Genomic DNA, 20,445 nt, shown 5'->3' with positions numbered 1-20,445 from the left:
CCAACCCGCCCCCAGAGACCAGCCTGACCTTTCTGGACTGTCACAGCCATCAAGGCTAACAGAACACCTTGGGGAAGAGCTCTAGGGGCACAAGGGAGGTGTCAGGACAGGCTCTGCGTCAGAGGCCGCCTTCTACCTGTAGGTCAAGGCCATAGGAGAGCCTGGCAGGGAGAGGGTGTGGGCGTGGAGGAGAGTGTTGGGGCGTGGAGGGGGGTGTGGGGCGTGGAGGGGGGTGTGGGGCATGGAGGGGAGTGTGGGGCGTGGAGAGGGTGTGGGCGTGGAGGGGGGTGTGGGGCGCGGAGGGGGGTGTGGGGCGCGGAGGGGAGTGTGGGCGTGGAGGGGGGTGTGGGGCGCGGAGGGGGGTGTGGGGCGTGGAGAGGGTGTGGGCGTGGAGGGGGGTGTGGGGCGTGGAGGGGAGTGTGGGGCGTGGAGAGGGTGTGGGCGTGGAGGGGGGTGTGGGGCGTGGAGAGGGTGTGGGCGTGGAGGGGGGTGTGGGGCGCGGAGGGGGGTGTGGGGCGCAGAGGGGAGTGTGGGGCGCGGAGGGGAGTGTGGGGGCAGATGGGCAGTCCAGAGCATCCTCCGCTCCCACCCCCCAGATTCTGCCCTGAGGCCCGGTTCCTGCCTTGTTTTTCTGGAGTCCAAAGCGGTAAGTTGGAGGGGGGAGAAAAGGGAGACCGGCATTTGGGGGCGGTCTGTGGCGGACGTGGCACTGGGTCTTGGGGCCTTGAAGGAGCGCGGGGCGGAGCTGGGCGGAGGGTAGACGGAATTGCCCGTGTCCCTGGGCACAGATTCTCGGTTGGAATGTTCCCATCTGTAAGCAGCGGTTTGGACCAGTTTATCTCCCAGGTCCCTTCCAGGACGCGGAAGGCGGCTCCTTTTCCTGGAAGGCTGTCTGTAGACCCCGGAGAAGTGGCTCTTGACACAGCGTGGGCTCTGCTGGTGGACAGCGTCCCCGCCCCGCTCCGCACCTGCCCGCGGGCGCCGGCCTCCCCACCCCCCCACAGGTTGGCTCACAGCGGGCGGACCTGTGGGTCGGAGTCCAGTGCCCCCTGGCGGCGCCCCGCGGCCGGCGCTTCCGGACGGCGGGGGTCCGACGGCCGTGACTCAGGGTGGCTCCGCTGCGGGGCCGGGAGGCCCGGCTGGGGTTCCGTCGTGTGCAGAGCCGCCGCGCAGTGAAGCACCCGCCGCTGGGAATCCTGGTCGCCCGCCCGCGGTGACTCACCGGGCAGCCGGGCTCCATCGCCAGCGCAGCGGCCTGGTTTCCACAATGAATTCTAGGGGGAGCGCCTTGGGGCGGGACTTGCGCCCCCTTTCTCCCTCCTGGCGCTCCAGGAAGCCCACGGACCCGGCGGAGACCCCGCGGCCCGAACAGAGCGCAGGCCTCCTTTCCCGGCGGCGGGGGCGCACGCACTCGCGAGCCCCTCAAGTGTGTGGAAAGCCGGGGAGCCTCCGTGAAGCTGAGGGTCCCCAGCCTCGCTCCGAGTCCCTGCGGACCGGGAGCTGATGCGCGGCCCGAGGGGCTGGGGCGACTCAGAGGGGCCAGAGCGCCCGCAGCCCGCGAGCTGCGCGAGGGTTGGATTTGATCCCCCGGCCGACCTCACAGTGCCCACGTCCACCTCTGCCCCGGCTCTTCGCCCGCCGCCGTGGGGCGCCCCTTCCCCCAAGTCTCCATCTCTTCCTAGGCCCGGTCCAAGGCCTGGCCCAGAGAAGGGGAGCCCGGGGTGGGGGGTGTCTCCGCGGCTTCAACCTGCCCATTTCGAGCTCCGAGAGACTAGGGGCCCGTGGTGAAAGGACCCGCCTCGACGATCTGCAGGGAGCAGAGGGAAGCGGCAGAGGAGGCGGACGTGGGAAGGGGAGAGCCAGGCGAGGTCTCCGCTCCGGACCAAGGGGTCAGTGCGCCCCAGAGGAGGCGGGCCGCACGTCCAGTCCCAGGCTGGTCGGGAGAGGGGCCTGGCGCTGCTCGGAGAGCAGGGGAGGGGCCGGTGGCGTTCGGATGCACCCCGCGCCCAGCCTGGGGGAACCTAGGAGTGTTTCTGGGAAAAGCCACTGGGAGGAAAGAGGGGTGTGGCCCGGACCCCAAAAGTGGCAACCCGTGCCATCCTCGGCGCTCTCCGGGGTAACGCTCAGGTCGGCAGGTTCTGGGTCACCGGCTGAGCCGCTGGAGGGAGCTGAGGCGACCCTGGGGACCCCACCACGCGATGAGGTGCCCCCCGCCAGTGGCACGCGCCGGCGCCAGGTAGCTGGCCCTGGGGAACCGCGCGCGCTGCCCGCTCCCGGGTGCACACGGCCCCCTCTGCCGGTGCCCCGCCCTCGGCCGGCTGCCTCCTCTCCCTTAAGCCGCCGGTTTGTCTTCTCCGGCTGAACCCCTCTCCTCCCCCAGCCCCGGTCCCGCAAACTCTCCGCCCCGCGCGGCTGCGCGCGCTCGCAGGGAGCCTGCTCCCAGGACCCAGCAGCCGCCTGGTCTTCCCAGCCTCCGCGCGGAAACCTGCTGCTGGCTCCGCCTCCACCCTCACTCCCCAGACACCTAGTCCTCGCCCGCCCCCGCCCTCCCGGCACCGGCCGCCCCTCCCGCTCCCTCCGTGCGCACCCTGCGCCGCGCTGGGTCTGCAGCCGGAGCTGCCGCGGCCGCCTCGCCAGCTGGCCGGGGACCAGGCGGGAGGTGGCGCGCCCCGGAGGCTGCGGGGGGAGGGGGAGGGAGGAAGAGAGGAAGGCCGTGCCTCCGCGTAGCCCGGCCCCCGCCCCCCCGCGGCCCTCCCGCCGGAGCGGGGCTGCCACGCGCGCGCACACACGCGCACACACACACACGCGCGCACACACGCACACGCACACACACAGACACACACACACTCGGGCTCCCTCCGGCGCGCACGCACGCAGCGCCCCGGGCAGACCAGCGCCGCAGCCGCCTCCCCAGACGCCTGGACGCCGGAGGGCCCCGACCCCGGCGCGGCTGATGCGCCCGCGCCCGCTCTGCAGCTCCGCGAGGCCCGCGGGACCCCTCCCGCCGCCGCCGCCGCGCCCGCCGCCCTCGGAGAAGCGGGCTGGACGACCGCCACCGCGCCGCCTCCCGGCCGCCCCCGAGGCCGCTCCACCGCGGGCTTTGCCGCCCGGAGGCCGCGCCCCGATCCCGCGCCTCGGGGGCTGAGCGGAGCAAACTTCGTGGACCGGCCGACGCCCGGCAGGGACCCCTCCCCGGCCCTGCGCGCTCGGGTGGGCCCTGGGCGCTCGGACCTTCGGGCCTCGGGCTGCCCCGCCCGCCGCACCTGCCCGGCCCCTTCCCCGCCGGCTGGGGACTCCGGAGACGCCGGCACTTCGCAAACTTTTCCACACCCCCCTCGAGGGGGGCCGCGGAGAGGTAAACGGAGAAGGAGGTCCCGCCGGGCGCGCGCCAACCTGTGGGCTCCTAGCGGGGCGCCGCCGCCCGGGAGCCGGACCCCGAGGGGCGCAGGCCCCGGAGGCCGCCTTCGGGCCGCGCTCCCGCTCCTGCCCCTGCTTTTCCGGCGGGAGCGGGGGGCGGGGAGCGGAGGGCCGCGCGGTGCCCGGAGGCGCCGCCGTGCATGGCCCTGCGCAGTGGGGCGGGCTGCTTCGGCCGGGTCTGGCGCAGGGTGTCGGGGCTCCCGGACGCCTGGCCGCGGCGCTCCAGCAGCCTCCTGTGCCTGTCCGCCTTCTCGCCCGCGCCCGGGCCCGCGCCACCCCTGCCCCGCCGGCCGCCTCGCGGTGGCGGCGGCTGTGGCGGCCCCGGCGGAGGGGGGCACCCCCAGCCTCCCCGCCCCCCGCCTCCCCGCCGCCGCCGCTGCTGCTGCTGCTGCCGCCGCCGCTTACAACTTGGAGGCGGCGGCGGCGGCGGAGGCGGCGGCGGCCGCCGGGCGCTGCAGTGGGACGCGCGCGGCTGCGAGCCTGCGGGACATGCCCCCCGCGCCGGCTCCCTGCTGGCGGCCATGAAGAGGCAGAACGTGCGGACTCTGTCCCTCATCGTCTGCACCTTCACCTACCTGCTGGTGGGCGCCGCCGTCTTCGACGCCCTGGAGTCGGACCACGAGATGCGCGAGGAGGAGAAACTCAAGGCGGAGGAGACGCGCCTCAAGGGGAAGTACAACATCAGCGGCGAGGACTACCGGCAGCTGGAGCAGGTCATCCTGCAGTCGGAGCCGCACCGCGCCGGCGTCCAGTGGAAATTCGCCGGCTCCTTCTACTTTGCCATCACGGTCATCACCACCATAGGTAAGGGCTGGGCGCCGGCTCCCTGCGCCGCCGGAGGAGCCGGGGAGGCGGCCGAGCGCGCGGCGCGGGGCTGGGTGCGGGCAGCCTGTCGCTGGGGCTCCTCCCGCAGCGCCCCCCCCCCGCCTCCCTCGGGAGCCCCCTCCGCTCCGGCGCCTGGTTCCTGGAGGACCCCAGCCGGGCTCTCCCAGGCGCAGGTGCCTGGACCGGGAGTGTGAGCCCTGAGCGTGCGGGACCGGGAGGGCGGAGGCGCCCTCTGCGAAGCGAGTGGAGGCTAAGAATAGTCCCCAGCAGACACCCACCCACCGCCCAGCGGCGGGCTGCGCGGCTCTGAGCCCTACACTTACTACCTCTCCCCGAGTTGGGGAGGGTGCCCGGCCTGCCATCCCCGAGGGGAGAGACTCCGGTGGCCAGGACGGCTCCCGGGGCGTGGGCGGCGCTGACCCTCGCCAGCCACCAGCCTCCGAGCCCAGATTTCAGCCCCCTCCCTGTTGGCGCCTCTTCTTCGAATTCTGCATCGGGTCGTGCCAGGCGGGGGGGCGGGGGGGGGGGTTGTATCTGGTGATTAGTGAGGGGTTGGCAGCAGGCGAACTGTGCTGGGAGCAAGGAGGAGGGCCAGGGACGGTCCTGGCCTGCCCACCCAGGGCTGCTGTGGGCAAGACCAGTCTGCGTATGGCCTGCAAACTGGAGAAGTTGGCCTGGTCTTGGGGGGAGCCCTGCTTGGTAGGCCCTGGGGGCTCCCCTGGCCCCCACTTGGCGCTGTGCACCCAGCGCTCTCTGGTGGGTGCCGGGGCAGCACCCTGAGGCCTGGCTCTGTGAACTTGCAGACATCACACTTTTGGGAGCTCAGGCAGGTCCCTTCCTCCCAGGTTTGTGGGTGCCCTCCCCGGGCAGGAGGAGGTGGTGTCTGACCGCAGCTTGTCCCAGCCTGCACCCTGCCCTCCACACCCTCTCCTCGTCCTCTCAGGGCCACCATGCTGGCCTGGGGGGCCTCTCTCCCGCCCCCCTCCAGTCCTGTCTGTCCCGCACCCGGGAGGAGGCCTCCCCGTCTGCGGTCCCCTCGGCATGTGCCGTCTGGGGAGCTCTGCGCTGGCGGAGCGGCTCGCTGTGCCATATGCAACAGGAAGTCCCCGCTCGGCCTGTCTTCCCTTCTCGGCTGCAGACACTTTTCGGAGTCATCGTGTCAGAAATGTTTGATTCATTGCCGCAGCGTCTCATGGTTTGGGAAGGAAGCTGTCCTTCTGTCGTCTCCATAAGCAGCTTTGCTCCGTGTCCGCCACGCCTCTGGCCGAGGCCAGAACCCGGGAGAGACTTCCTCGCCCGCCCTGTGCTCCCGGTGCCCCATGGGCCAGCCGCTCATTGTCATGGCGGCCCTTTCTGTCTGTAAACTTCCACTGTGAGCTGTGGCCGGAACACATGCGCAGGCAAGGTCCTGGGGGTCAGGGCCTGTGAGCTGGAAGCCAGAGAGTAAGGCAGATGCCCCAGGCCGACCCCCGGGGTGGGGAAGCCACCCTCCCCTGGTCTTTAGTGATCTCCACCCAGGACGGGGGCGTCTGGCCGCTCTCTGGGACACGCCACGCCGGGCCGGTCCCAGGAGAGGGTTGGAGTTGAAATCGGACCCAGAGTTGCTGGTTTGCCTGAGAAAAGAAATCGTTAGATAAATTTTGTGCGGGTGTGTTTGTTGATTCTGACCGGTGGTTCTGGGCCTGTGCTTCTCACGGTGATTTCTACGAAGGGTGGCCCAGCTGAGGTGTTATCGCAGCGGGGCTGTGGGTGCGCCCCAGGGCGCCTGATGGCAGCGCTGATGCTTCTCTCTGCCTTTACTGAGCGCTCAGCTGCCTTACCGGAGAGAAAGGTTGGAATAATCTGTAAGGTAGGGAAGAGAAGATTGTCCTCGTGCAACTGCCCTGGGGTGGGAAGACACTGAGCTTGGAACCTGAGTCCAGCCACACTGGGCGTTTCCCAGCTCCCAGCCTCAGTACCCCCCCCCCCCCCCCGTAGGAGGGAGGGGCATTGCACAGTGGCCACCTGCCAGGTTGACTCTGAGGGGCTGGAGGAGCCCTGGTACCTGCAGACACCAGCGACGGGAGCGCTTAGTAGGTGCGCACTGGCTCCCTGCCCGAGCCTGCCTGTCCTGCGCTCTGCCCCTGGAAGCTGGTTAGTGGAGCCCCTGAATTTACAGGAAACAAAGCACCTTTCTAGTTAATTGTTTGTTTTCTTCTTTTTTTTTAATATAAATGCAAATGAAGGTGCTCCAGGCCTAGAACAAAACCGAGCCCCAAGCCGGCCTCCCAGGCGTCGTCTCCTGTCCGACAGGGGCCTTAGCGAGTCAGGTTCCCCTCCTCGGCTCACTCCTCCATCCCTGGACATTGGGAGTGAGCGCCCACTCGCAGCTCCCACTCGAGGGGCAGGCACCGGGCACTCACTCCACTAATGAACCGCTTCTCGGAGGCAGCTAATGGCTTGCTCTGGGAAACGGATCTTAAACCCGTTATAACGACCACTTCCAGTCGGATCTGCGGCCGCGCCTTCGAGAAAGGCTTTGGAGGGACAGAGGCTGACTCTCCCGGGAGCCCTGGGCACAGCCGAAGGAGGGACGCCCAGAGGTCCAGGGGCCCGAAGGCGGCTTCCGCTCCACCGCACGCCCAGCCCGGCTGCCTCCTCCCGCGGCTGCTTCCCAGAGAGGATGCTGTTGACTTCTCCGCGGTGAGCCCAGACCTTTGGGACTCGCCATCGAGTTACAGATGCAAAGCCTGTCGTGCTGGTCTGATTGGCAGGACGGTTGGGAAGCTCTCCCCCAAGCCCCAGGCTATTGGTGGAGGTGGAGGTGGTGGTGATGGAGGCAATGGTGATGGAGGTGGTGGTGATGCTGGTGATGGTGATGGAGGTGGTGGTGATGCTGGTGATGGTGATGGAGGTGGTGGTGATGCTGGTGATGGTGATGGAGGTGGTGGTGATGCTGGTGATGGTGATGGAGGTGGTGGTGATGCTGGTGATGGTGATGGAGGTGGTGGTGATGCTGGTGATGGTGATGGAGGTGATGGTGGTGGTGGTGGTGGAGGTGGTGGTGATGATGGTGATGGAGGTGATGGTGATGGAAGTAGAGGTGGTGGTGATGTTGGTGATGGTGATGGAGGTGGTGGTGATGGAGACAGAGGTGATGGTGATGGTGGTGATGGAGGTGGTGGTGATGGTGGTGGAGGTGATGGTGATGGTGATGGAAGTGGAGGTGATGGTGGTGATGGTGATGGAGGTGGTAGTGATGGAGGTAGAGGTGGTGGAGGTGATGGTGATGGTGATGGAGGTGGAGGTGATGGTGGTGGTAGTGATGGAGGTAGAGGTGGTGGAGGTGATGGTGATGGTGATGGAGGTGGAGGTGATGGTGGTGATGGTGATGGAGGTGGTAGTGATGGAGGTAGAGGTGGTTGAGGTGATGGTGACGGAGATAGAGGTGGTGGAGGTGATGGTGATGTGGTGATGGTGATGGAGGTGGTAGTGATGGAGGTAGAGGTGGTAGTGATGGAGGTAGAGGTAGTGGAGGTGATGGCGATGGTGGTAATGGAGGTAGAGGTGGTGGAGGTGATGGTGATGGAAATGGAGGTGATGGTGATGGTAGTGATGGAGGTAGAGGTGGTGAAGGTGATGGTGATGGTGGTGGTGGTGATGGAGGTAGAGGTGGTGGAGGTGATGGTGATGGTGGTGGTGGTGATGGAGGTAGAGGTGGTGGAGGTGATGGTGATGGTGGTGGTGATGGAGGTGGTGGATGCGGAGTGCTGGCTGTCGGGGCTGCCAAGGGCTTGACTTGAATTGCTCTGCCTGGGGCTGTGGCCTGGGTGCACTAGGGACCCTGGAAAACTTGTAACTTCCCTGCAGGAGGTGCTTGAGGCCAAAATGGGGTTCCACACCAGCAGCCACTCCTGACATCAGGGCAGGAGTCCCCACGATGCCCCTTTTTCAATCTAGTGCGGGACCTGAGTGGTTACACCTTCAGGGTCACCGAGAAGAAACCGCGCTTAGAACGCAGGTCTCACCTGGAGGGGCCAGGAGGGCGAGTTACAGCCTGCCCTATGTGGGGGGAGGAAGGGGAGGAGGGGGAGCAGGAGGCTTACATCTGGGGTGTGATTCCCAGGCCCTTTGGGCCCATCTGGATGCGGGGGGCGGGGGGGCTGCAGGAGCCGAGGGCACCGGCTGGGAGCAGGCTGCTGCCCGGTGGGCGCCCCTGAGACACGGCCGTGGGCCCCTTGACTCTTGGACCCAATGCCGCACCTGCTCGAATGCAGACTTTCCAGACGCCGCCCTATCTTGTTCGCACGCAGGCCCTGAGCAGAGTGTTGGGGTGAGGGCTCCCCACTTCCTGGCCCACGGTGCAGCTTTCCCAACGTGTGCTCGCCTCACCGGGCTGCGGCCTGGTCTGTGCTTTGCTCTGGGGACCGTCTAGATGACAAGATAAGGCCTGGCCTTGGGCGGGAGGGAAGCTGGAAACCCAAGCGCAAGGCTGTGCAGCCACCGTGAGGAGCAGGAACAGCTGAGCGTTAACCCCTCCCCTGCTGCCTCCAGAGTCTTCCTGGCTTCCTCCTGGGCCCTGGGCAGCTCCCCCCCACCCCCCCTCAGGCCCAATATTGTTGATACCAGACTGGGTCCCTTCTCCTGCATCTTCCTGGAGGCACACTCACACCCTGGCCCTCACTCTGCCCTGTGGCTGGAGGGGTGCTGCCCACTTTACAGCTGGGGAGACCCAGGTGCAGAGGAGGCAGCGGGCCTTGAATGCCACTTTCAGTCTCCTCACAGCTCACACCCACCCGTCACCAGTGCAGGCACCCACTCGCTCGCTCGCTCACCCCTCCCTCTGCTGAGCACCTCTGGGCCCTGCGTCCCGGGCTCATTCACCCCCCATTCAGCGGGTTTTAGCTCCTTCCCACGGGAAGGGGGCGGGGGGGGAGGGGCGCAGGTGCAGGTGCAGGTGTGGAGAGGGGCCCAGGTGCAGGTGCAGGTGTGGGAAGGGGCGCAGGCACAGGTGCAGGTATAGGTGTAGGTGTGGGGAGGGGCCCAGGTGCAGGTGCAGGTGCGGGGAGGGGCGCAGGTGCAGGTGCAGGTGCGGGGAGGGTCCCAGGTGCAGGTGCAGGTGTGGGGAGGGGCTCAGGTGCAGGTGCAGGTGCTGGGAGGGGCGCAGAGCTCCAGGCCACCGCAGCCCTTGTGTCTTGATGGGCGTCTCCACGGCGCTCTGGCCTCATCTCCTTCCTGCCAGGTGGCCAGCGGGTCCCAGCCGTGTTTCATCTGAAACAGTTTTCATGAATGTAGCGGTCCCGTCTCACCAGGGCATCGGCCAGGGCGCCCTGAAAACAAACCTTGTAACCAGCACTCAGATCCAGAAGCAGCCCGGACCCCACCAGCCAGCCTCCTGCGCGTCCCAGAGGCAGGAGCTCATCCCCCACCCGGATGAGGGCGGAGGTGATGGACGCTGAGGGTGTTGTGTGAGGCCCTGCGCCTGCACCTGCACTTGCGGGGGGGCTGCCGTGTGGAAAGGTGTGTGTGTGGGGGGGTCTTCTCTTAAAGGGGCAGCTGGGCTCACCTGACGAAGAGGCAGAGGGTCTCCATTTAGAAACTGGAAGTGGGGGCTGGGCCTGGGAGCAGGGGGCCTCAGCATGCTGACATGGGTGAGCCTGGTGGGGAGGGGCGTGGCGGTGGCACCCTGGGACCTGTCCTCTGACGGGCCTCGTCTGGCCAGGGGAGCACAGGTGCAGGGACCCCGGTGGGTGGCCCGAGAAAGGAGGCCCCCGGGCAGAGGAATTCTGGGATGAGAATACAGTGGGGTCTCCCCTCTGCACAGGGCCCCCTCCGGGCCTGCGTGGGGCGGGGCCTGGTGTCCTTTCCTAAGGGTGTGTGAGGCCCGCTGTCTGCTTCCCGTCGCGGGACGTCTGCCGTGGGAAGTTGCCCGTTCGGCGCCGGCGCCCACCCTGTACTTTAGGGTCCTCGGACTATGGGCTGCGTGGAGGGGTGCACCTCCTCGGGAACATGTTTTGGAGGTTGGAGACGGCCAGGCCCCGAGTTCCTTCCCACCATCCTCTGCTCCGTAAGCCTCGTGCCTCCTCTGGGGGTTCTGGTCTGTGGGGGTGCCCCCCAGCCGGCCTGGCCTGCAGGAGGAGTCTGTCCCCTTGTGCGTGCCCGGGGGCCCCGCTCTCTGGGCAGCCCCCTCTCTGCATCCGTGTCCCAGAGTGCTTAGTTCATGTGGCTCCCGGGCAGGGGCTGGGGCTCAGATGGGGGGAGTGGGGTGCAGGCCTGGAGTTGGTCTCCGGCACAAAACAGAACCAGGTGCAGGGGGCGCAGGGGCAGGGCTGGGGGCTGGTGGGAAAGTCTGCAGCGGGACCATGAGAAACCCCAGCGGCTGTGAGCACGTGGCGGCTGTGGGGACTCGGGGAGCAGACCCGGGCCTCGGGGGGGAAGCGGGGGTCCCGGAGCTGAGCACAGCCTGCTGTCCTGGCTTCCCCACCCTGCTCCGCCCAGGTCCTCAGGTCCTGGGTCTGCCAGGCCCTGCGATGCCTGGGCAGCCGCTGATGAGGTGGATTGGGGGGAGTTTGCTGAGGTGGATTGGGGGGAGTTTGCTGAGGTGGATTGGGGGGAGTTTGCTGAGGTGGATTGGGGGGAGTTTGCTGAGGTGGATTGGGGGGAGTTTGCTGAGGTGGATTGGGGGGAGTTCGCTCAGGTGGACTGGGGGGAGGGGCTCAGGGGGGCAGGTTAAGTTTGCTCAGGTGGGTGGGACAAGCTCAGTGAGTTTGGGGAGAACCGTGGGTGACAGGGCTCCCCCGAAGCAGAGTCTGGGAGGTTGTGCTGGGGGCACAGAGTGGGGGGGCGCGTGGTGCCCGCTCCGGCCAAGGCTGCGGGGCTCCCGGGGCATCCGCAGGAAGCACCCTGCCCGCAGCCGTGCGGCGTCGAGGTCTGCGTGTCTTGGACTCTGTGGGGAGTGACTGCTGGGGTGCCGGCTTTCCACCCCCAGTCTCGTCTGGGCCCCGGGACAGGGCCCAGCGCAGGGAGCTGCGGGCGGGGAGTGTTTGCCGATCGGGCCTAATGCAGAGGCCACTGGCGTGGAGCTGTTTCTGGGGCAGCGGCCCCGAGGGTGAGGAACCCGGCGGCTGGGACGAGGTCTAACACCCACTCGGGACCGTGTTCAGGGACCCGCGCGGCGAGGCAGAGGCCAGTGCATGCTGGTCCACAAGGTGGCCCCCGTCGCTGGAAAGAGGGGACGCAGGAAGCGGGGGCGGGAATGACGCGTGAAGAGGGGACAGAAGTCCGCGCGCCCCACGGTCACCGCAGCAAAGGCTGGCGCTCTTCACGCTCACGTTCTCGCTGCCCAAACGCGCGCGTCCTTATCGTTTCATCCGAGCGGATCCGTTCGGGACTGTGCTCAGCTGCCTGTAGCGGGAACCAATGAACAGCGACTCGAGAGCAGCCGTTTTCTCTTTCTCGTTAGGAATTCTGGGGCAGGCAGATGGGCGGGCAGGCGGCTCCCCAGTCCCTTCGGAGGATCAGGCTCCTTCTCTCTTTCTGTTCAGCCGGATGAGCTTGGCTTTCGTCCTGGGGACGGTGCCTCATGGTGCCGAGGTGGCTGCTGTGCCTCCGGCATTGCCTCCCGCATCCTCCCCGGCAGGGAGAAGGGGAAGAACACAGACGGGGCACCTGCCGGCTGAGCCTGCCCCTCTAAACGCTTACCTGGCAGCCCCGGCAAGGACTCCTGCTTACATCTCATTGGCCAGGACTGTCTCATGACCAACCCTAGCAGCAAGGGCGCCCGGAACGTGGGGCAGGCTGTTCTATGGGGAGGAAGGAGTGGACACAGGTGTTGGTAGGGCGCCCACAGTGTCTGTGATGTATTCCTACCATCGCAGAACCCCTCTTCTCTTTACATGGATATCAAACATTACCTAGTGTGTCTGCAGGCCTCGGGGAAATGTATTTTAACAGCTGTACATCCCCTGAATGAACATACTACTATCTACTTATCAATTCTGTTATTTATAGGGATTTTAAAGTATCCCTCCCGCCTCTTGCCAAGTATAGATCGTTGAACCTCTTTATTGAACTTCTGTGTGTATAGATGTTGCTGTTTTTTTATAAATATATTTTTATTGATTTCAGAGAGGAAGCGAGGGGGAAGGAGAGATAGAAACATCAATGATGAGAGGGAATCATTGATCAGCTGCCTCCTGCACGCCCCACACGGGATTGAGCCTATAATCAGGGCATGTGACCTGACCGGGAATCAAACTGTGACCTCAAGGTTCATAGTTCAATGCTCAACCACTGAGCCACACTGGCTGGGCTGTTTTTTTTGTTTGTTTGTTTTTTTTTTTAACTTGAGCAACTCTCAGCATGTTGGGAATGTTTTTGATGTTCTTACTTTTTCAGCACGTTTTCTTAGCAATCAGGGTTGGAAGGCTGGTGCCCACAGCCATGAAAATTCACCCTTATCCCAGACATGGCTCATCCACGGGGCTTGTGGGTACAGTTATAGACACGCAGAACCCACAGCTTCCTGGAGGGACGGGAGCCTGTGGGGCTTGGTCTAGCTCCAGGGATGGAGAGGTGTCACCTGGTCAGTCTGGTCCAGCCAATTGGCTGTGGTCACGGAAATGCTGAACAGGGATCGATTGGTCATGTCTGCCATGGCTATGCAGAAGAGCACTGTGTGTGATTGATTGGTCATGTCTGCCATAGGTGCAGAAGGGACAGTGGTGGCATGCTTGCCATCACCCCCCCTGGGCTGGTGAAAGAGAGGACTTCGGAGGTGGAGGGCTCTTCTGTGCGGGAATGATGTCACTTTGGAAACTGTGGGCATTGCTCGCTTCCTGTCTGTCTACCTTGGTGTCCGCATTTGTAGACTGTGGGTGGCCTTACCTCCCTCAGCACGAGTGGGGGTATGTGACGTTCCTGTGCTGCTTTTAAACATCTTTCTTGATTGGATTTTTCAGCCGATAGCATGCAGTACTGCCGAATTAAAATACGTACGTGAATGTGCACAATGTTCTACACACCCCTATTGAATCGAACCGGTTTACTACGTCCCGTGAATCCCTTTCGAGGATTGGACACAGTGACTGCTCGCTAAGTCACCCTGCACACAGGCTGGGCGAAGCATGTGTGCGTACACAGAGGGTGCACATGACCATGGTTTGCTAACGTCTGTGCCTTTAGTGGGGCCTGTTCTCCGTTCAGTTCGCTGCCGTCGCCGCCATCGTCACCTTAGGTCGCCTCACTCGCCCCGCGAGGCTGCCCGGCTCTATCCGCATCTCCCCGCGAGCCCTCGCGTTATCATTGTCTGGTTAGCGCTACTCTTTCTGCCTGATCTCGGAGGGAGAGCCGTCAGTGTCTCTCCTGCGCTCTGTGCTTGGCTTTGCCCTGTCTCCTCGCACGGCTGACAGTTTCGGTTTCGTGATTTGAAGCTGTGTGGTTAGACGCACACAGGCTCCTGGGTGTTGTTTCTTCTGGGTGGAGGTAAGCTTGCTCTCATAAAACTAGCTTCTGGGTCGTGTTTGCTACTTTTTGCCCTAAGTTCTTTCCCCTGATGTGATTTCTGTGCCTCCTTTTATTGGCATTTGTTAATAATGTTTGTCTTTAGCTGATTTACCCTTTCTCTTCTAGGAAGATGTTGAGACAGCTTATCACAAAAGTCATTAATGTAAGGTGAGAGGCCCAGGCCCCAGGTCAGGGCTGTCCGTGTGTGAGTCCCGGGGACTAACCTGCAGGCTGGCTGTGGTGGAAGCTCATTTTTGCTGGGAGCTTCCGAGGAGGACGGACAAAACGCGAGCACGTCAGATGCTACGGCCGAAGTGTTGGGCGATGAAACTTGCAAGGGTGGGAGCTCATGCCTTCCTCGAGGACTGGCCGAGGAGCGTGCTGGTGCCAGGAGCATGGATAGGCCCCCCTGAGGTGTGGCTGACCCGGAGTTCCCCAGGGGATGTGCAGGGAGTGCTGGTACTGGTCTTGGGGTGCCATGTCCAGGGCCATCTGGGGCCCAGGTGCTTGGACTCCCAGCTGTGTCCTCCTTAGTGTGTTGGCATGTTTGCTTGTGTTGGTCACATGTCTGTTCCAGGCAGGTCACCTCTCTGTTCCAGGCAGGAGGAAAGATGGGGCAAAGGTCAAGGGGGCTATGCCAGCTGCGATTGCCCTTCCAACAGATTTTCCTGGAAGCCCCACCCAGTAACTTCTGCTTCTAACTCATTGGTCAGCGGTGGGTCACATGGCCACGCATAGCCCAATCATAGGAGAAGGGGGTGTGGCTGCATGCCCCGTCTCACACCTGCGTGGAGGCCGAGGGGACGTGGAGCCTAGACTCCGGGGTTTAAGGGACCTCCTGGACGCTTGTCCAGGGACCCGCAGACCCTGCTTGCACACACCCAGTGGCAGGGACAGCCTCAGCCACGCAGGTCCCACGTGTCGTGGGCAACCTCACTTCCCAGTCTGCCCTTCATCGCCCACGCGGGGAATGATCTCCCGGATGAAGCTGCTCTGAGGTCTCCGGTGGCCGACGATGGACACCCGTGGACCTGCTGCTGCAGGCACAGGCCCCAGCAGTCCCTTGTGGGTCTCAGGGCCCCAGCAGTCCCTTGGGAAGGACTCAGAGAAGATGGGGCTGAAGAGGGGTCGCTCCCAGCGAGGAGGGAGCTGCCAGGGGCCTTGGTCTCCCGGCTGCTTTCTCCTCCCTCCGCCACCTGCGCTCCGCCCGCCCTGCATGGGGAGAGGCTGATGCTGGCCACGTGGCCCTCATCCCCCTCCGCGTTTCCTCCGGGGCGGCAGCGCCCGGGCACCGGGCTGTTAATGCTTTGGTGCTGGTCCCTCTCCTTCCACCAGGAGGGCGTGGCCCACTCTGTGCTTTCGGGGAGATCCATGCCCAGCCGGCTGCCGCGCAGCCCTCCCCCACCGGCCGTGGGAGCCGGGCGTGGGAAATGCGCTGGGTTTTTCCTGCAGGTGCTGTTTGCAGCGCAGCCGGCTTCTGGGCACACGGGAGCCCGCTCCCTTTGGCTTCCTCCGGGGATGACCTAAGCGTTTGTTTGTGCAGGGCTGGCGGGGGCGCTGCCTCATGCAACACCCACGCTCCCCCTCGGCCTCCCAACGCCTGTGTCTCCCAGGGATCCCCAGGCCCCTGCTGGTGTGCGTCCGCTGCCCAGGGGCTGGCCGATTCCATGGAGTCACTGCCCTGCTCCAGAGCCATCAGCTCCCAGCAGCCGGGAGTCCAGGCCACAGGCACCTGCTCCCGGCAGAGCCGCCACCTGACCGCCAGAGAGCCCTCCTCTGAGAAGTCCTCTCTGGTTGGCCCGGTGCCCGTCCTGCGCCCTCAGCCCAGGCCCCACCAGCTCAGCACCTGTCCCTGGGCTGCACTCCCCTCCCAGGGGCCGGCCCCTCCCACCAGCCCTCCCTGCAGGGCCCGCCTCTCGCCTGGGCCAGGTGTCAGGCTGCTGGGGGCGCAGGCCCTGGGAGATGTTTGCGGCACCTGGGAGCTATGTGTCATTGTTCTGGAAGGTTCTTCGTCTTCCTGAAAAGCAAATGCTCGAAAAACAGCTGCCCCCCATTCGGAGCAGCAGGTGTTGGCAGCAGCGGAGGGCAGGGCCATGGGAGGGCCGTCCCGCCACGTGGACGTGGGGTTCCCCGCACCCTCATCTACCCGCTCACGCAGCGGCTGCCCGCGTTGCCGCTTTTCCTCCAAATCCAGGGCACCCGCAGGCCCGGCCGGCTTCCGTGGGGCCCCGGGAGCTGTTGTCTGAGGGGCCTCACTCCCCCCGGGGCTGGGCCTGCCCAGGTGCTCACCCCTGAGCCCACGCGGCTGCCGGCAGGGGCAGGATGTCTTCCTGGTGGGGCCCGAGCACTGTGTCCTCCGACCTCGCCGCAGGGTGCGTCCCGGCGACTGGTTCAGGCTGCCAGCGCCCCACCCCTCCAGGTAGGACTTGACCACCGTCTGGGCACCACGGAAGGTTCTGGACTCCCCTTCCTTTGGGCAAAGGGCGCGGTCAGCCTGGCCCCAGCTGTGCGGTGAAAGGCCCCTCTGAGTTGGTGCCCGTCCTCAAGCCAGCAGCCGGGAGCCAGCTCCCAGGCCCTCGGGTCAAGTCCAGCTTCTGAGATCTGTGGCCCTCCCAGCAGCCTCGCTGCTCCGGGAGCCCTGGGTCTGGAACCGGGGCGGGTCCTCTGCCCCCTGGTGGCCGGGTCCGGGTCCTAGAGCCTGGGCCCACCTGCCCATCCCTCCATTCCCTGCTCAGGGGAGGGGCCCTGAGGCTCGGGCGGTTGCCATGGGGATTGCGCTTGGGATCTATTCTGAGATGGTGTGTAGCGTGGTTTTTAATACCTGGCGTTGGCTGTTGATTTCCCACTTTCCCGGGCGAGCGGATCTGCGAGCGGGTTTTGACTGGCCAAAGGCGCGGCTGGTGGTGGTGCTGGCGTGGAAGGGCCCCGACCTCTGTGTGTGATGAGTGACAGGGGACTTGCAGGGACCCCGCAAATGGGGCTGCCAGCCTGCCACCAGCGGGCACAGCCTGGGTGATAGACACAGTGTCCCTCCCAGTTTCTGCCGCTGGCCAGCGGGTGACATCAGCGGGGAGGCCTGTGCCCTCTGGGACGATGAGGAACCTGGGGCACCACCCCAGGCCCCGGGAACTCAGTGAGCGGTGGGGGCAGAGGCGGGTGCCCGCGTGGGTGCTGCCGTGGGCACGGGCTCCCAGTGCCACCGGATGCAGGCTCCCGGCCCTGGCCATCACTCGTGGGAGTGAGAACTGTGTGTCTATACGTTTAACATCGGCCTCACCCTCTGCCTCGCACACCCACCTGGACAGGGGCGGCCTCGCTGCCCCCTGGTGCCTGGCCCGGGCGCCGTGAATAAAGCATGAACCCGAGAGAGGGGCTGGCTCCTGCCCTGTGAGGACACTGCCGAGCCTCCTGTCCCCAGGCACAGAGCACCCAGCGAGGACATGGCCGAGAGGGCCAGGGAGAGCATCCCCTGGGGGCACGGGAGGGAGGGAGGCGCTGGCCATGTGCAGCCCGTCTTTGGGGTCAGGCAGCCGGGAGCCAGGCACCCCCTGAGGAGGGGCCGGCTTTGCAGCCTCAGGCTCCGGGAGCAGCCGGCAGGCGGCCCTCGGTGCCCCGACAGGCCGGCAGTTCCTGTCACTGGGGAGCCTTCTCCTTACGTCATTAGGACAGACGTGGTGGACGGGAGGCAGCGCCGGTGAGGCCGACGGCTGCAGACAGTGGTCACGGGCCAGCTCGGCCAGTCCCTGCTCTGTGATGGGGGTCCCGAGGGCGGTCATATGTCCCAGAGCTCGAGGTGGGAGGCCGGACGGTCTGCGTTTGACCCCCTGTGATGTTTCTACGTTGAAAGAACAAAACATTTGACTCACACCAACAACACACGGTCCCTGTGAGGAAAGGTGGAAATGCAAGTAAAGAAAAAGGCCCTGACCTCCTGTCTCCCGGGATCCCGGTTCTTAGACTCCAGGTGACAAGGTCCACACTGCCCCGCACACACACACTTACACGCATGCACATGCACACACACACACACACACGGCGTCTGCTGCGTGTTCTTATTCACTTATTTCACCAAAACCAGGCTCCCAGGAGAGGTGCTCCAGTGCCCGTGTGGTGCCCGCAGGGTGCCAGGAAGCTACTTCCCAGGCAGAGTTGTGATGCCAGGTCCTGGGGACGGGGCTGTGCCTGGGGCCGCCCAGGAGTAAGACCGAGCTCCCAAGTCCAAGCCGGCCTGTCAGAGGCCACGTGGGCACCCGCCACCACGGGCGGCTCCACGGCCCACCTGTGCGGTGGCACCTTATTTATTTCCTTTTAAATGTGTTTTTATTGATTTCAGAGAGGAAGGGAGAGGGAGAGAGAGACAGCAATGCTGAGAGGAATCACTGATCGGCTGCCTCCTGCAGGCCCCACACTGGGGATGGAGCCCGCAACGTGGATATGTGCCCCGACCAGGAATCGAACTGTGACCTCTTGGTTCGTAGGTCAACGCTCAACCACTGAGCCGCACTGGCCGGGCCGTGGGATCTTACTAAGCTCATCTGCGCTCTGCTGGGCGATGCTGACGGCTCCCAGGTCTCGCCGCTGCGAGGAATGCGTCGACAACGGCCTTGCCCGCATTCCTCTGTACACTGTCCACTTCCCCTCAGGACACCTTCGCAGGACAATCACAGCCTCACAGAGGCTCCTGCGCCGGGAAGGAGAGAGCCTGGCTGGAAGGTGCAGCAGTGCCGGCCAGACCCCTGCACCTGGGGGCAGGCCTTGCGAGCGAGCAGCTGATGTGGGGGCGCTCTGCCCGGGGCGGGGTCCCCTCCCCCAGCAGCTGCCAAGCCTCTTTGCTCACAGGGCAGCCGCACACATGACCGAGAGCCGACTTAACTCCGGAGCCTCAGTCTTCCCATCTCCGCGCTGGGGATGGGCTCACCCTGCACCGTCTCCTCGGGTGGGATCACAGCGCCTGACGTGCGTGTGTCGGGTGCCCGCCTGTGGCCGCTGACTACCAGCGGGCAGCAAGGCCGGCTTTGACCTTGGAGCTGGGTCCTAACCCTCTGCAGCCCCAGGCCCCGCCCCGCCCACGGGCCTCGCTCACCTGGACCTGGCCGTATGCCCGCAGCCCTGACCTGCAGTGACTCGCCCACTCTGCGTCCCGGCGCTGGTGGCGGAGGCGCCTTTATACAGGGAGTGACAGGCGGGGGTGGGTATGGGCCAGGGGGAGGCCTGCGTCCCTTCAGCCACCTCCAGTGCCACTCAGGTCAGCTGCTGGTCAGGAAGGAGAGGGAATAGGGGCCCCACTGGGCAGCTGGGGTCATTGCCACAAAAATGGGGTGGTCAGTGAGGAATGTGGCCGGTCTGGGGGCTCTGCTCAGCTGTCACTAAGGGGGTGTGGGGTGGCGCTGATGGTTGGCCCAGCTGTTCCCCAAAGAGGAGAAAGCGGGAGGAGCAGGTGCGGGGGTCCTGTGGACAAATCGGGGGCTCCGGAGGCCAGCCTCGCTGCCCGTGGCTCAGTGGTGTGGCCTCGCTGTGTGTGGCTCTGTGGCGTGGAGAGTCGGGAGTGACCCATGCTGCCTGCCCCATGCCGGCCTGGCCTCGGGGGCTGCTGTGCCCAGTGTCCAGGATGAGGGCTCTGGGCGCCGTGGGCATTGCTGGGCCCGAGTGGGGGTTCAGGGGCGTTTCTGGCTGCCTCGGGGAGCGGTCGGAGGCACGTTTTGAGGCCATGCCCAGAGAGGATGGGGACCGAGCCCTCTCTCTGTCCTGTCCTGGTCTGGGGGATGCTGGGTCCCTCTTGGCCTTGGCTGGGTGCTCAGGACACCTGAGCTTAAGGTGCTGGGGGGTGAGGTGCCAGGAGGAAGCAGGCTGGGTGAGGGTTAGGGCTGTGCTAAGCCCAGCAGCTGGACGGGCGGGTGGCACCTGGCCTCCCCTGCCCACCTCTGCAGCCACCTCCTGTCCTCCCTGCAGTCGTGCGGGTGTGAGGGAGGAGGCCGCGAGCTGGCCCCCAGGGAGCCGACAGTGACCCATGAGTGCGGGCAGGCCGGGCAGGCGCTGGAGTGGCCACTCCTGAACACCCAGGTGCTGTGTCCACCCCCATTGGCCAGCAGGATGCTTTAAGGTGGTTGCCAGGGCAGCAGGGCAGGCAGGCTCCCCAGGGGGCTGGAGTGAGGGGATGGGCTTGGCCGCCTCAGGCTCAGCTCTTGGGCGTCCCCTGGGGGCAGTGGGGTCAGGGCCTCGTTCCCAAGCAAGACCCGGGGCCGAGCTTGGGTCTCTCAGGGTCCGGGCTCCAGCCTGGCGCTGCCCTAACCCGTGGGGGACCCTGGGCCGCGCCCCCTGACAGCCGGGCCGCCCCCCCCCCCCCCCCGTGGAGCGCTGTGGGTCGCAGCACCTTCGTGTCTGGGAACTCACGCGCGGCTCCGAGGCCCCCGCACCTCAGGGCCTTGCACACACGGTCCTCCCGCCGGGATGCCTCCCCAGGCTCGTCCTCCCTGGCCATGGCCATCGGCCCCTCTGGTCCCCCTGCGACGGCTGCAGGAGCAGGCGCCGGGCTTGCTGGGCGGCGAGGGAGTCGGTGTGGCCGCACGGCTGAGGTCTGGGTCTGTCCCCACCAACGTCCCTGTGTTCTGAAATATTGGGGGGCTGTAGAGGGAAGCGCTGGGCCGGCTCCCAGGAAGGTCTGGCCACCTGGAGACAGGTGCTTCCCTGCCCCTCGCTTCTCAGTGTCACGCTCTGGGTGGC

At 65.6% G+C, this 20,445-nt stretch overlaps 1 protein-coding gene across 1 annotated transcript in view; it reads left to right on the top strand.

Moving 5' to 3' along the window:
- The first annotated feature begins 3,436 nt into the window (after positions 1-3,436).
- KCNK9 (potassium two pore domain channel subfamily K member 9) overlaps positions 3,437-20,445 on the top strand; it is a 35,649-nt gene continuing 18,640 nt past the window's right edge. Inside the window, exon 1 of the mRNA XM_059672367.1 lies at positions 3,437-4,221. Coding sequence (XP_059528350.1) covers positions 3,558-4,221 — 664 coding nt within the window. The 5' untranslated portion in view covers positions 3,437-3,557. The remainder of the gene's footprint in view (positions 4,222-20,445) is intronic.

This window comes from Myotis daubentonii, chromosome 17, assembly GCF_963259705.1.
Source record: "Myotis daubentonii chromosome 17, mMyoDau2.1, whole genome shotgun sequence".
In the NCBI taxonomy this organism is placed as follows: Eukaryota; Metazoa; Chordata; class Mammalia; order Chiroptera; family Vespertilionidae; genus Myotis; species Myotis daubentonii.
This window is presented reverse-complemented; position numbering and strand designations above follow the sequence as displayed.